The 13,440-nt window shown below is 44.8% G+C and overlaps 1 protein-coding gene across 1 annotated transcript in view; it reads left to right on the top strand.

Moving 5' to 3' along the window:
- Window positions 1-13,440, top strand: part of PARP2 (poly(ADP-ribose) polymerase 2) — a 156,120-nt gene that overhangs the window by 117,469 nt on the left and 25,211 nt on the right. Inside the window, exons 10-13 of the mRNA XM_077297826.1 lie at window positions 337-439; window positions 7,904-8,063; window positions 10,119-10,257; window positions 10,343-10,406. Of these exons, the coding sequence (XP_077153941.1) occupies window positions 337-439; window positions 7,904-8,063; window positions 10,119-10,257; window positions 10,343-10,406 (466 nt within the window). The remainder of the gene's footprint in view (window positions 1-336; window positions 440-7,903; window positions 8,064-10,118; window positions 10,258-10,342; window positions 10,407-13,440) is intronic.

Here is a 13,440-nt window from a genome sequence, read left to right as displayed (position 1 = left end):
ATTTAAAAGTAGCATCTCGTTTAAGGCCGGTGTCACACATCTGTATTTCATGGTCCGTGTACAATCTGAGGTTGAGTTCTTTGTGAGGAGAAACTCGGTCTGTAACGCATCAGTGAACATGGATGCGTGAAGGCAGCGTTATGCAGACTCCTTTTTCAGCTTGAGAAAAGGTCTATGTGCATGCAAAAAAATGTCAGTTCTGTTTGTAATATTATATAAAGAACCATTTTTAAGATGTAGTGATGTCAGAGCTTTCTGGTCATCTCGGTTTTCATCACAATAATGTTTGCTATAGGCAATAACCTGAAGTTTTAAGTTAACGTTATATTTTTCTAGGTTTTTTGATAAGACAAAAAATCTTTGGCCTGAGCGCGCAAATTTTGAAAAGGTTCCTGGTAAATATGACTTTCTGCATATGGATTATAACCCCATCAAAGAGGTAAGTGAAACCTTCGGTCAAGTAAATCTTCTAAACCGAAGATCCCGAAATAAACACAGTAGGAAAGCCTGAATAACTGTTATTCCTAGAGCATGACCTCCAGTGCATCAAGCCCCTGCTTCCTGAAAATTGCTTGTGTGCATCTAAAATTTTTCAACCAGTTGTGGTCTCACTGTTAAAGAATTTAGATTTTTTTTCCATATCAGTGTTTGAAGATTCATCCCCCCATGCTTTTGTGCACAATGTGAAAGAATGTAGACACTTTTAGGCTTCTACTTTTGCTACTCAGGCCTCACTAGACAATCATTGATGATGCTGAAGCCTAGCCAGCTAAAAATTACTACATTTCACTATACACACAGCACTATGCAGTGCTAATAATGCAAAAGCCCCTAGCAGCACCCAACACTACAGTAATTAATACCAGAAGACCCAGACTCATAGTGATATGTGGACAGAGCACTATACACTCAGCCGCAGAAAAAAACTCTCCAAAATAAGCATTATAAAATAGGAGCAGAGGAGTGTTTAAAAATGTACAAAAATACTTTATTAGCACATAAATATTACATACTAATCACACAAAAACAAGTGCAAAATAAGGACACACAGTAGTGGTTCTCCACAGAAATGTATAAATACAGAAGATTCAAATACAGTTCAAAAAATTATTTATGGTACTGTCTACTATGCAAGTTTGTATCCCTTTAACACCTTTCTGCCATCAGACGTACTATTCCGTCCATGTGACCTAGGCCCTAATTCCCATGGACGGAATAGTACGTCGCAGGGATCATGGGGATGATCACGGCCGGGTGGCAGCTGATTTTCACAGCTGACACCTGGCACTTTGACCCCCGGAACACTGCGATCAAACATGATTGCAGCGTTCTGGAGCCGGCAGAGTAGCTGACAAAAATGTATTTATTTCCATCTTCCCATTTTAGGGTTGGGGCTAAAGTTAGGGTTATGGTTGGGATTAGGGTTAGGGATGTGTTAGGGTTAGGTTTGTGGTTAGGGTTATAGTTAGGGTTGGAGTTAGAATTGGGGAGTTTCCACTGTTTATGCACATCAGGGGCTCTCCAAACGCAACATGATGCCAGCAGACCATTCCATCAAAGTCTGCATTCCAAAACGTCACTACTTCCCATACAGTAGTTTTCTCCCACATATGGGTACTCAGAGAAATTGGACACCAAAAGTTGTTGTCCAATTTGTCCCATCGCTTCATTGGGGGACACAGGAACCATGGGTGTATGCTGCTGACACTATGCACAAAAAGTTAGCTCCTCCTCTAGAGTGTACACCCCACCGACTGGCACTATGATAATCAGTTTAGCTTAGTGTCAGTAGGAGATGAACACGGGTCTTTCACTAGACCCATATTTACCTCAGTGTGCGTTTTTTTTCAGGTGCCCGAAGGGATACAGTGTGAATAGTCGCAACTGTACTCCCACAAATAGACTGAGTAAGGCGTGTACGGCCACCCCGTATCCTCATATGTCTACCTGACAGGACCCCAGCCCCTAACACAGAAGCGTGTTTAGGTGATCCGATCGTCGGTCCTGTGTCCTTCTCCCACCCACTGACCCACCAGAGCCTGTCGGTTGGAGGAGACACGGATGTCCCACATCGCAAGATTTTCGGATGTCCGATCTTTCCTGGATGGGGAGGTACTTTTCTCTTCTCCCACCAAGGTGCCGGTGAAGAGGATAAGAAGAAAAGATAAGAATTTTAGCTTTAAAAAAGACAGATTCCCTTTATTTTATTAGAGGGCCTTAGGGGTCCTTCCCTTTAATTCAGGCGTACCTTCAGCGTTTGAGGACTTCCACGCTGCTCCCCCATACTCGGGCAGGCATTAGCCTGGGTCCCGGCTTCTCTGGGGTCTAGCTGCAGCATTGAGTAATTGGGTCTTCCCCCTTTGATTCCGGGGTTATTGGGGGGCCCCGGTCGCTTACGTTTTGGCACTCCAGGGCCCTCCGTGCCGGTACCCCATGCTCCGGCGGGCACCCGCTGCAAATCTAGTTCCAGGCTTCAGTCGGGCCTAGCTGCATCGTTGGCTCCGCCCCTATTCTTCCTGCTCTTCGGGTGGGCTTTTCTTCCACCCGTCTTAATTCCTTCCTGCCGGCAGTTAGCTCCACCCCGTAGCCGGGCCCCCTTCCTACTGCCCCTGGACACAGCACTTGGGCTACGCCCCCCCCCCCCTTCCGTTTTCAAGAGCGGGCTTTTCAGCCCCCGCTTTTCCTTCTTGGACCTTGGCATCTTCTTGCGGCCGCCATCTTTCTGGTCTGCGCAGCCGGATAGTGCCTCCTTCTTGCGGAGTACCCTCTTCCTGCACAGCAGCCCTGCACCCGGACGCTGAATCAGGACCACTGCACAGTACTGTGAGTAGCTCTGCACTGCAGACTGACATTTCTCCTCTGCATTTTACTGTCCCCTAACCTGCTGGCATCACTTAGTGCAGGGGTGGGGAACCTTTTTTTCGGCCAAGGGCCATTTGGATATTTATACCATCCTTCGGGGGCCGTACAAACTCCGCTCACAAAGTACATTCTGACTCTGGTTTCAGGACGTAATCTTTCATTGCGTACCCTTCAGTGTTCAATAGTGAACACTGCAAGGGTGTGCTAATAGAGCAAGAAGAAATTAATGAGCTGGTTGTAAACAATATACAGCTACAGCTCCCTGCCCAAGAATGCGGTCCCTGAGAATCTGCTCAGGGGGGCCTGATAAAAGGTCATCGAGAGCCGTAAATGGCTCTGGGGCCTGAGGTTCCCCACCCCTGACTTAGTGGGTCTGCTCATCATGTCTAATTCTGAGAGAACGTCCTTGTCCTCCTGCTTCCTCCTCTTCTTCTGCTCTGGTGAGACACTTTGTATGCTCTTCCTGTAAATGCAGGCTTCCCTCAGGTCAGTACTCTCCCCTCTGTCGGACTGCAGCATCCCCACTGTACCCACCGCCCAGGAGCCCCCTTCTGTCCCAGGTGAGAGCGAGACCCCTATCCCAGGGTGGGCTTCCTCTCTGTCACAATCAGGCAGACTCCTTTAGACGGTCTAAACTACCTTCCAAGGTCTTCGCTCCTCGTTCAGAATTTGAGGAGATTCTGGCCAAGGAAAGGCAGAATCCGACCAGACGCTTTTAAAGAGGGAAGCGCCTTGGCGTGTTATCTTTTTCTCCGGAGCTTACCACCAACTGGACAGCTTCTCTCTCCTTGGATCCACCAGTTTCTAGACTGTCTACCAACACTGTCCTCACGCTTACTGATGGAGCATCTTTGAAGGATTTTAATGACAGAATTATAGAATCCTTTGCAAGGTCAGCTTTTGAAGCGGCTGCGTTTACTTTGTCCGGCCTTCGCTTCCACTTGGGTTTCAAAGTCCGTAGCCAAATGGCCCAAACAACTCCGTCAAGGCATTATGGCCAGAGCTCAACCAGAGCAGCTGGCAGATCTCGCCAACCAGATTACTCACGCAGGGGAGTATTTGGTTTCTGGCTCCCTGGATGCCGCTTCTTACGCAGCTCAGGCGTACAGCAATGTTGTTGCTATCCGGCGGACTGTTTGGCTTGAGGCCTGACAGGCGGACTTGTCGTCAGTCACTGACCAGCCTGCCTTTTCAAGGATCATGTCTCTTCGGTTCCAGGTTGGACAAAATTATTAAGGACGCCACCCGGGGGGCACAAGCTCCCTTCTCCCCCAGTCCAAACCTTGACGTCCTCTTCCAAAGCGGCAGTTTCAGTCTTTTCGGCCCTTTCGTCATTTCGCGGCGGCAATCCTTCTTCCCACCAACAGAGGCCGCAGGCTCTCCAGGATAAGAAGAAAGTTTCAATTAGGCCCACACCTTCTTGGCCCTCCCGCTACACCCAAAGCAGATCCACCAGGTCTAGACCTGGAAGGTCTACCTCGGCATGACTCTCACTGAGACCCCAGCGCATCTCCCAACCTGGGCAGCCATCTCCTTTCCTTCAGAGACATCTGGCTCGACTCGGTGGAGGACGCATGGGTCAGAGAGGATGTATCTTCAGGATACAAAATATAATTTGTTTCCCGGCCCCGGGATCAATTCTTCGAATCCCGCCCTCCAAGAGACCCTGCTCTGGTCCCGGGTTTATTTGCATCCATCGCCTCCCTCCTCAGTTCGGGGGTAATCATTCCCGTTCCAGAAAGAGAACTATACACAGGTTTATACTCAAACCTGTTTGTGGTGCCGAAAAAAGAAGGCACGGTTCCACCCATTCTGGACCTCAAGTTACTGAACAAAAGGGTCCGCCTGCGACATTTCAGGATGGGGTCCCTTCGTTCAATAATCGCTTCCATGGAGGCGAAGGAATTTCTGTGCTCCATAGACATTCAGAACGCCTATTTTCATGTCCCTATATTCCTAGGACATACAAATTCCTGCGTTTTGCGGTACATCAGGAGCATTTCCAGTTTGTCGCCCTGCCGTTCGGTTTCGCAACCTCTCCCAGAGTTTTCACAAAGATCATGGCAGCGTTGATGGCAATTTTGAGGATCAGAGGTGTAGTGCTCTTTCCGTACCTCGATGACATTCCGCGTGAAGAGGCCTGCCAGCCTCCAAGGCGACTATTGCTCACTGGATCAGAACGGCAATCTTGGAAGCTTACTGGGTCAAGAACAGAGTGCCTCCTCCTGGGATCAAGGCTCACTCTACCCGGGCAGTGGGTGCCTCCAGGGCGGTGCACCATAGGCCTTCCACGCTACGGCTTTGCAAAGTGGCAACCTGGTCTTCCACACGTTTGCCAAATTTTATAGGGTCCATACCTACGCTTTGGCTAACGCCAGCCTAGGCAGACGGATCTTGCAGGCGGCAGTGGTGAGTTCTCCGACCTGATGGAAGTCTGCTTTTCCCTCCCAAGGGACTGCTTTGGGACGTCCCATGGTTCCGGTGTCTCCCAATGAAGCAATCGAGAAAACATGATTTTTGGTTGCTTACCGTAAAATCTGTTTCTCGGAGCCTTCATTGGGGGACACAGCACCCTCCGATGTTGATCTGTTCCATTGTTTTTTGTGTTCTATGGTTACAGTCTAGATTTCTGTTTTTTGTTCTTTCAATTTGTTGTTTCTCCTACTGCCTTCTCACTAACTGGTTATCATAGTGCCAGTCGAGGGGTGTACACTGTAGAGGAGGAGCTAACTTTTTTTTTTTTGTGCATAGTGTCAGAAGCATACACCCATGTGTCCCCCAATGAAGGCTTTGAGAAACAGATTTTACGGTAAGCAACCAAAAGTTTTTTCCCGTTACCCTTGGGAAAAAAAAAATTGGACTAAAAGATCATGTTTTTGGAAAAATTGTGTTTTTTTATTTTCACACCTGGGCATTATAAACTTTAGTGAAACACCTGGGGGTTCAAAGTTCTCACCACTCATCTATATACGTTCCTTGGGGGGGTCTAGTTTCCAAAATGGGGTCACTTGTGGGGGTTTTTCACTGTTTAGGCACATCAGGGGCTCTCCAAACGCGACATGGCGTCCGATCTCAATTCCAGCCAATTTTGCGTTGAAAAAGTCAAACAGCGCTCTTTCTTTTCCGAGCTCTGCCATATGCCCAAACAGTGCTTGCCCCCCACATATGGGGTATCTGTGTATTCAGGATAAATTGCACAATAACTTTTGGGGTCCAATTTCTCCTGTTACCCTTGGGAAAATAAAAAATTTGGATCTGAAATAATTTTTTTGTGAAAAAAGTTAAATGTTCGTGTTTTTTTTTTTTTTTTTTTTTGTTTTTTTTTAAACATTCCAAAAATTCCTGTGAAGCACCAGAGGGGTTAATAAACTAATTGAATGTGATTTTGTGCATCTTGAGGGGTGCAGTTTTTAGAATGGTGTCACTTTTGGGTATTTTCTATCATATAGACCCCTCAATGTGACTTCAAATGTGATGTGGTCCCTAAAAAAAAAATAAAAAATGGTGGTGTAAAAATGAGAAATTGCTGGTTAACTTTTAACCCTTATAACTTCCTAACAAAAAAAAAAATGTTTGTTCCAAAATTTGTGCTGATGTAAAGTGGACATGTGGGAAATGTTATTTTTTTAAGTATTTTGTGTGACATATCTCTATGATTTAAGGGCATAAAAATTTAAAGTTTGAAAATTGGGAAATGTAAAACATTTTCGCCATATGTCCGTTTTTTTCATAAATAAGCACAAGTAATATCGAAGAAATTTTACCACTAACATGAAGTACAATATGTCACGAGAAAAAAATATCAGAATCACCGGGATCCGTTGAAGCATTCCAGAGTTATAACCTCATAAAGGGACAGTGGTCAGAATTGTAAAAATTGGCCCGGTCATTAACGTGCAAACCACCTTCGGGGGTAAAGGAGTTAATTAGATACTGCCTCAGATAGGGAAAACACTATATAAATCTCCCATATCAAAAAGCATCATTGATATCCCTTCAGAGGTACAAACACGAGTGTGGAATAAAAAAGTTATGTATGCAAGTTTGACATAGTAAGCCGCTAAAATGTGTATATACTAATAGTGACATGTATAAACTTACCAAGTCGCAGAGACACCACTGCAGCAAAAGTAAACAACCCCGACTCAAGTTTCGCCCGCTAAATCACCAGGCTTTCTCAAGAAAACACTTGTTTGTGTGTGATTAGTATGGAATAATTTAGGTACTAATAAAGTATTTTTGTACAGTTTTAAACACTCCTGTGCTCCTCCTATTTTATAACCCAACACTACAGTGCAGCACAGTATACCTACCTAGCAGCGCCCAACACTACAGTGCAACAAGGCATACCTACCTAGCAGCGCCCATCACTACAGTGCAACACGGCATACCTACCTAGCAGCGCCCAACACTACAGTGCAACAAGGCATACCTACCTAGCAGCGCCCAACACTACAGTGCAACACGGCATACCTACCTAGCAGCGCCCAACACTACAATGCAGCAAGGCATACCTACCTACCAGCACCCAACACTACAGTGCAACACAGCATACCTAGCTAGCAGCGCCCAACACTACAATGCAACACGGCATACCTACCTAGCAGCGCCCAACACTACAGTACAACACGGCATACCTACCTAGCAGCGCCCAACACTACAGTGCAGCACGGCATACCTACCTAGCAGCGCCCAACACTACAGTGCAGCACGGCATACCTACCTAGCAGCGCCCAACAGTACAGTGCAGCACTTTATACCTACCTAGCAGTACCCAACACTACAGTGCAGCACATCGCACCTACCTAGCAGAGCCGGTTTTGCATAACTCCGTTCCCCCCCCCCCCATACTATTTCTATAGTATTGGAAACCCAAAAAACGGCGATCCGCAAGTTTTTTGTGGTCCGTTATTGCGGCAGACCGTGAAAATTGCGGCAATACGGCCCGCAAAAAACCCGGTATGTATAAAAGAATCCTTAGTAACAGTGTTTGATGTGTTGATTTATTAGGCGAATGTCAGCATGTCTGTCTTTCCTAAAGGAGGAAGAAGAAAACATTGTGGAGGTAGACAAGCCAGCTCCTGTGGTGGAATCCAAATTGGAAAGTTCAGTGCAGGATTTGCTGAAGCTCATCTGTAATTTACAGAACATGGAAGAAACTGTGTTAGAAATGAAATATGATACCAAAAAGGCTCCTCTGGGTGAGACATCTTCATTGTGTGTGTGTGTATATATACAGTTGAAAATAGAAGTTTACATACACTATATAAAAAGACACATATGCATGTTTTTCTCAATATCTGACATGAAATCACAATAAACCTTTCCCGTTTTAGGTCAATTAGGATTACTATTATTATTATTTGCTAAATGCCAGAATAATGAGAGAGGGAAAGAATGTTTTAATGCATTTTTATTACTTACATTACAAGTTTACTTACATTTCATTAGTATTTGATACCATTGCCCATAAAGTGAATGAGTTTGTTAAAACATTTGGGATATCCTTCCACAAGCTTCTCACAATAGTTGGTCGGAATTTAGGCCCATTGCTCCTGACGAAACTGGTGTAACTGATCAAGGTTTGTAGGTCGCCTTGCTTGCACCTGCTTTTTCAACTTTGTCCATAAATTTTCAATAGGATTGAGATCAGGGCTTGTGATGGCCAGTCCAAAACATTGACTTTGTTATCCTTAAGTCACTTTTTTACCATTTTGGCAGTAAGCTCTAGGTCATTGTATATTTGGAAGATCCATTTCCACCCAAGCTTTAACTTCCTGGCTCACGTCTTGAGATGTTGCTTCAGTATTGCCACATAATCTTCTTTTCTCATGATGCCATCTATTTTGTGAACTGCACCAGTTCCTCATGCAGCAAAATAACCCCACAACATGATGAGGCTACCCCCGTGTTTCACAATTGGGATGGTGTCCTTAGGCTTCCATGCCTCCTCCTTTTTTCCTCCAAACATAACAATGGTTATTATGCCTAAAAGGTTCAATTTTAATTTCATCAGACCACAGGACATGTCTCTGAAAATTAAGGTCTTTGTTCCTGTGTGCATTTGCAAACACTAATCTGACTTTATGTTTCTTTTGGAGTAATGTCGTCTTCCTGGCAGAGTGGCCTTTCAGACCATGTTGATACAGTACTCGTTTCACTGTGGATATTGACACAATCTTACCAGCTTCCGCCATCATCTTCACAAGGTCTTTTGCTTTTGTCCTTGGGTTGATATGCAAATGTCGGATCAAAGCATGTTCATCTCTAGGACACAGAACCCATCTCCTTCCTGAGCGGTATGATGGCTGGACATTATCATCTTGTTTGTACTTGCGTATAATTGTACAGATGAATGGGGCACCTTCAGGTATCTTGAAATAGTACCCAAGTATGAGCCAGACCTGTGTAAGTCCACAATTCTCTTCCTGATATCTTGGCCGATTTCTTAAGACTTTCCCATGTTGCTACACAAAAAAGCAGTGTGTTTCAGGTCTGCATTAAAACACATCCACAGGTGTGTCTCTAACTCAGTTTTTTTTTCGTAACATCTATCAGAAGCTTCCAAACACATGACATCATCATATGCGCAGTCCAGAATTGTTTAGAGACAAGCAGTGGATGCCGCGTCTGGACACATATACACGCGTTCAATAAGCCTAATCTTATATTTTCAATAAGGGCATCAGTTTACACTATTGATGCAGCTCACACGAATTTATCATGTGATACCAATACCATCTTGCTCACCAAACAGTACGTAACTGATGAAGGTCCGTGTGACAAACGTTTCTTTTGGTACTACAAATAAAATCGTTTCTGCTTCACAGCTTTAAGTTGAGTGCCAGGTTTCTTCTAGTCAGAATTGTTTAAAGGCATAGTAATCTATGTATGTAAAATTTTGACTTTGCAGTAAGTAATAAAAATGCATTAAAACATTCTCGCGTTCTCATTATTCTGGCATTTGGCAAATATTCATAATAATGGTAATCCTAATTGACCTAAAATGGGAAAGGTTTATTCTGATTTCATGTCAGATACTGAGACAAATATCCTTGTGTCTTTTTATATAGTGTATGTAAACTTTTTGTTTCAACTTTGTGTGTGTGTATGTATGTATATATATATATATATATATATATATATATATATATATATATATATAATATATAAATTTTTTTTTTTTTTTTTTCACGAAAACGAATGTTGGCTAAGAATACAGCTACAAGTAGACATGTCTTTATCTTCTCGTGTAGGAAAGCTAACTGTGGAGCAGATTCATGCTGGATATAGCTCCTTACAGAGGATAGAGAACTGTATCAAAAAGGAGAAATTTGGTCGGGAACTCCTGGAGGCTTGTAATGAGTTTTACACCCGTATTCCTCATGACTTTGGGTTAGTATAGTATGTTACATGACCTCATGCTGATGCCATTCTTTAGGTAACAGCAAGTAAATTAACATGTGCTGCGTTTGTTTAGACTGAAGACACCACCTCTGATAAGGACATTACCAGACCTGGTCTTGAAAGTGCGACTTCTTGAGGTAAGAGCTGCTGTACATACTATTATGTAGATTGAGAGATCATGTAGCCAGTGTTTGAAGAATGAATAAGCTCTAGCTTTACACATCCCAGCCTGTTCTCTATTAACCCCTTCCCGACCTTTGACGCAGCGTATGGGTCATGAAAACCTGTGCCAATCCGACCTGTGACGCAGCATATGCGTCATGGTCGGATCGCGTCCCTGCAGGCCGGGTGAAAGGGTTAACTCCAATTTCACCCGACCTGCAGGGACAGGGGGAGTGGTGCTACAGCCCAGGGGGGGAGGCTTCGCCCCCCCGTGGCTACGATCGCTCTGATTGGCTGTTGAAAGTGACGTTTCACTTTCAATCAGAGCGATAGTAATATTTCACCAATGAAAATTGGTGAAATATTACAATCCAGCCATGGCTGATGCTGCAATAGCATCAGCCATGGCTGGAGATCGCGATCTGCCCCCCTCCACCGCCACCGATCTTGTCCCCACGGTCCTCCGTCCTGTAATTGCTGTCCTCCGCTCCCCTCCGTCCTCCTGTCCGCTCCCCCCGCAGTCCGATCCCTCCCCCCCGCTGTCCGATCCCCCCCCCCCCCCCGCTGTCCGATCCCCCCCCCCATACTTGCCGACCTCCGGTGTCCCTCCCGTGTCCGTCTGTGTGCTCCATGGGTGCCGCCATCTTCCAAAATGGCGGGCGCATGCGCAGTGCGCCCGCCGAATCTGCCGGCGGGCAGATTCGTTACAGGTACATTTTGATCGCTGTGATAGGTTCTATCACAGCGATCAAAATAAAGAAATAATAAATAAACCCCCCCTTTATCACCCCCATAGGTAGGGACAATAATAAAATAAAGAAAATATATATATATTTATATATTTTTATATATATATTATGGGCTGTGCCCATGGTGCGAAAAATACCGCGCGGAAACGTTGTGCTGTATTTTCCGCAGCATGTCAATTCTTTGTGCGGATTCCGCAGCGTTTTACACCTGTTCCTCAATAGGAATCCGCAGGTGAAATCCACACAAAAAACACTGGAAATTCGCGGTAAATCCGCAGGTAAAACGCAGTGCCTTTTTCCTGCGGATTTTTCAAAAATGGTGGGGAAAAATCTCTCACGAATCTGCAATGTGGGCACATAGCCATAGGGTTAGGGTAGGAATTAGAGTTAGGGTTGGAATTAGGGCTAGGGTTGGAAATAGGGTTAAGATTAGGCTGTGGTTAGGGTTATGGTTAGGGGTGTGTTGGGGTTAGGGTTGGGATTAGGGTTAGGGGTGGGTTGGGGTTGTGGTTAGGGGTGTGTTGGGGTTAGGGTTGTGGTTAGGGTTATGGCTAGAGTTGGGGTTAGGGTTAGGGGTGTGTTGGGGTTAGTGTTGGCGTTAGAATTGAGGGGTTTCCACTGTTTAGGCACATCAGGGGTCTCCAAACGCAACATGGCGCCACCATTGATTCCAGTCAATCTTGTATTCAAAAAGTCAAATGGTGCTCCCTCCCTTCCGAGCACCGACGTGCGCCCAAAATAGTGGTTTACCCCACATATGGGGTACCAGCATGCTCAGGACAAACTGGGCAACAATTATTTGGGTCCAATTTCTCCTGTTACCCTTGTGAAAATAAAAAATTGCTTGCTAAAACATAATTTTTGAGGAAAGAAAAATTATTTTTTATTTTCACGGCTCTGCGTTGTAAACTTCTGTGAAGCACTTAGGGGTTCAAAGTGCTCAACACATATCTAGATAAGAACCTTGAGGGGTCTAGTTTCCACAGTGGGGTCACTTGTGGGTTTTTTTTACTGTTTAGGCACATCAGGGGCTCTGCAAACACAACGTGACGCCTGCAGACCATTCCATCAAGTCTGCATTTGAAAAATCACTACTTCCCTTCCGAGCCCCGTCGTGTGCCAAAACAAAGGTTTACCCCCACATATGGGGTATCAGCGTACTCAAGACAAACTGGGCAACAACTATTGGGGTCCAATTTCTCCTGTTACCCTTGTGAAAATAAAAAATTGCTTGCTAAAACATCATTTTTGAGGAAAGAAAAACGATTTTTTATTTTCAAAGCTCTGCGTTGTAAACTTCTATGAAACACTTGGGAGTTCAAAGTGCTCACCACATATCTAGATAAGTTCCTTGGGGGATCTAGTTTCCAAAATGGGGTCACGTGTGAGGGGTTTCTACTGTTTAGGCACATCAGGGGCTCTGCAAACGCAACGTGATGCACGCAGACCATTCCATCAAAGTCTGCATTTCAAAAGTCACTACTTCCCTTCCGAGCCCTGACGTGTGCCCAAACAGTGGTTTACCCCCACATATGGGGTATCAGTGTACTCAGGACAAACTGCGCAACAACTTTTGGGGTCCAATTTCTCCTGTTACTTTTGTGAAAATAAAAAATTGCGGGCTAAAAAATAATATTTGAGGAAAGAAAAATTATTTTTTATTTTCACGGCTCTGCGTTATAAACTTCTGTGAAGCACTTGGGGGTTTAAAGTGGTCACCGCACATCTAGATTAGTTCCATGGGAGGTCTAGTTTCCAAAATGGGGTCACAAGTGGGGGAGCTCCAATGTTTAGGCACACAGGGGCTCTCCAAACGCGACATGGTGTCCGCTAATGATTGGAGCTAATTTTCCATTCAAAAAGTCAAATGGCGCTCCTTCCCTTCCGAGCCCTGCCGTGTGCCCAAACAGTGGTTTACCCCCACATGTGAGCTATCAGTGTACTCAGAAGAAATTGCCCAATACATTTTAGGATCCATTTTATCCTGTTGCCCATGTAGAAATGAACAAATTGAGGCTAAAAAAAATTTTTTGTGAAAAAAAAAAGTACTTTTTCATTTTTACGGAACAATTTGTGAAGCACCTTGGGGTTCAAAGTGCTCACTATGCATCTAGATAAGTTCCTTGGGGGGTCTAGTTTCCAAAATGGTGTCACTTGTGGGGGAGCTCCAATGCTTAGGCACACAGGGGCTCTCCACACGCGACATGGTGTCCGCTAACGATTGGAGCTAATTTTTCATTCAAAAGTCAAATGGTGCTCC

Source organism: Ranitomeya variabilis, chromosome 1 (assembly GCF_051348905.1).
Source record: "Ranitomeya variabilis isolate aRanVar5 chromosome 1, aRanVar5.hap1, whole genome shotgun sequence".
Taxonomy (NCBI): domain Eukaryota; kingdom Metazoa; phylum Chordata; class Amphibia; order Anura; family Dendrobatidae; genus Ranitomeya; species Ranitomeya variabilis.
The sequence above is the reverse complement of the archived record's forward strand: the minus strand, read 5'-3'. Positions and strand labels throughout refer to the sequence as shown.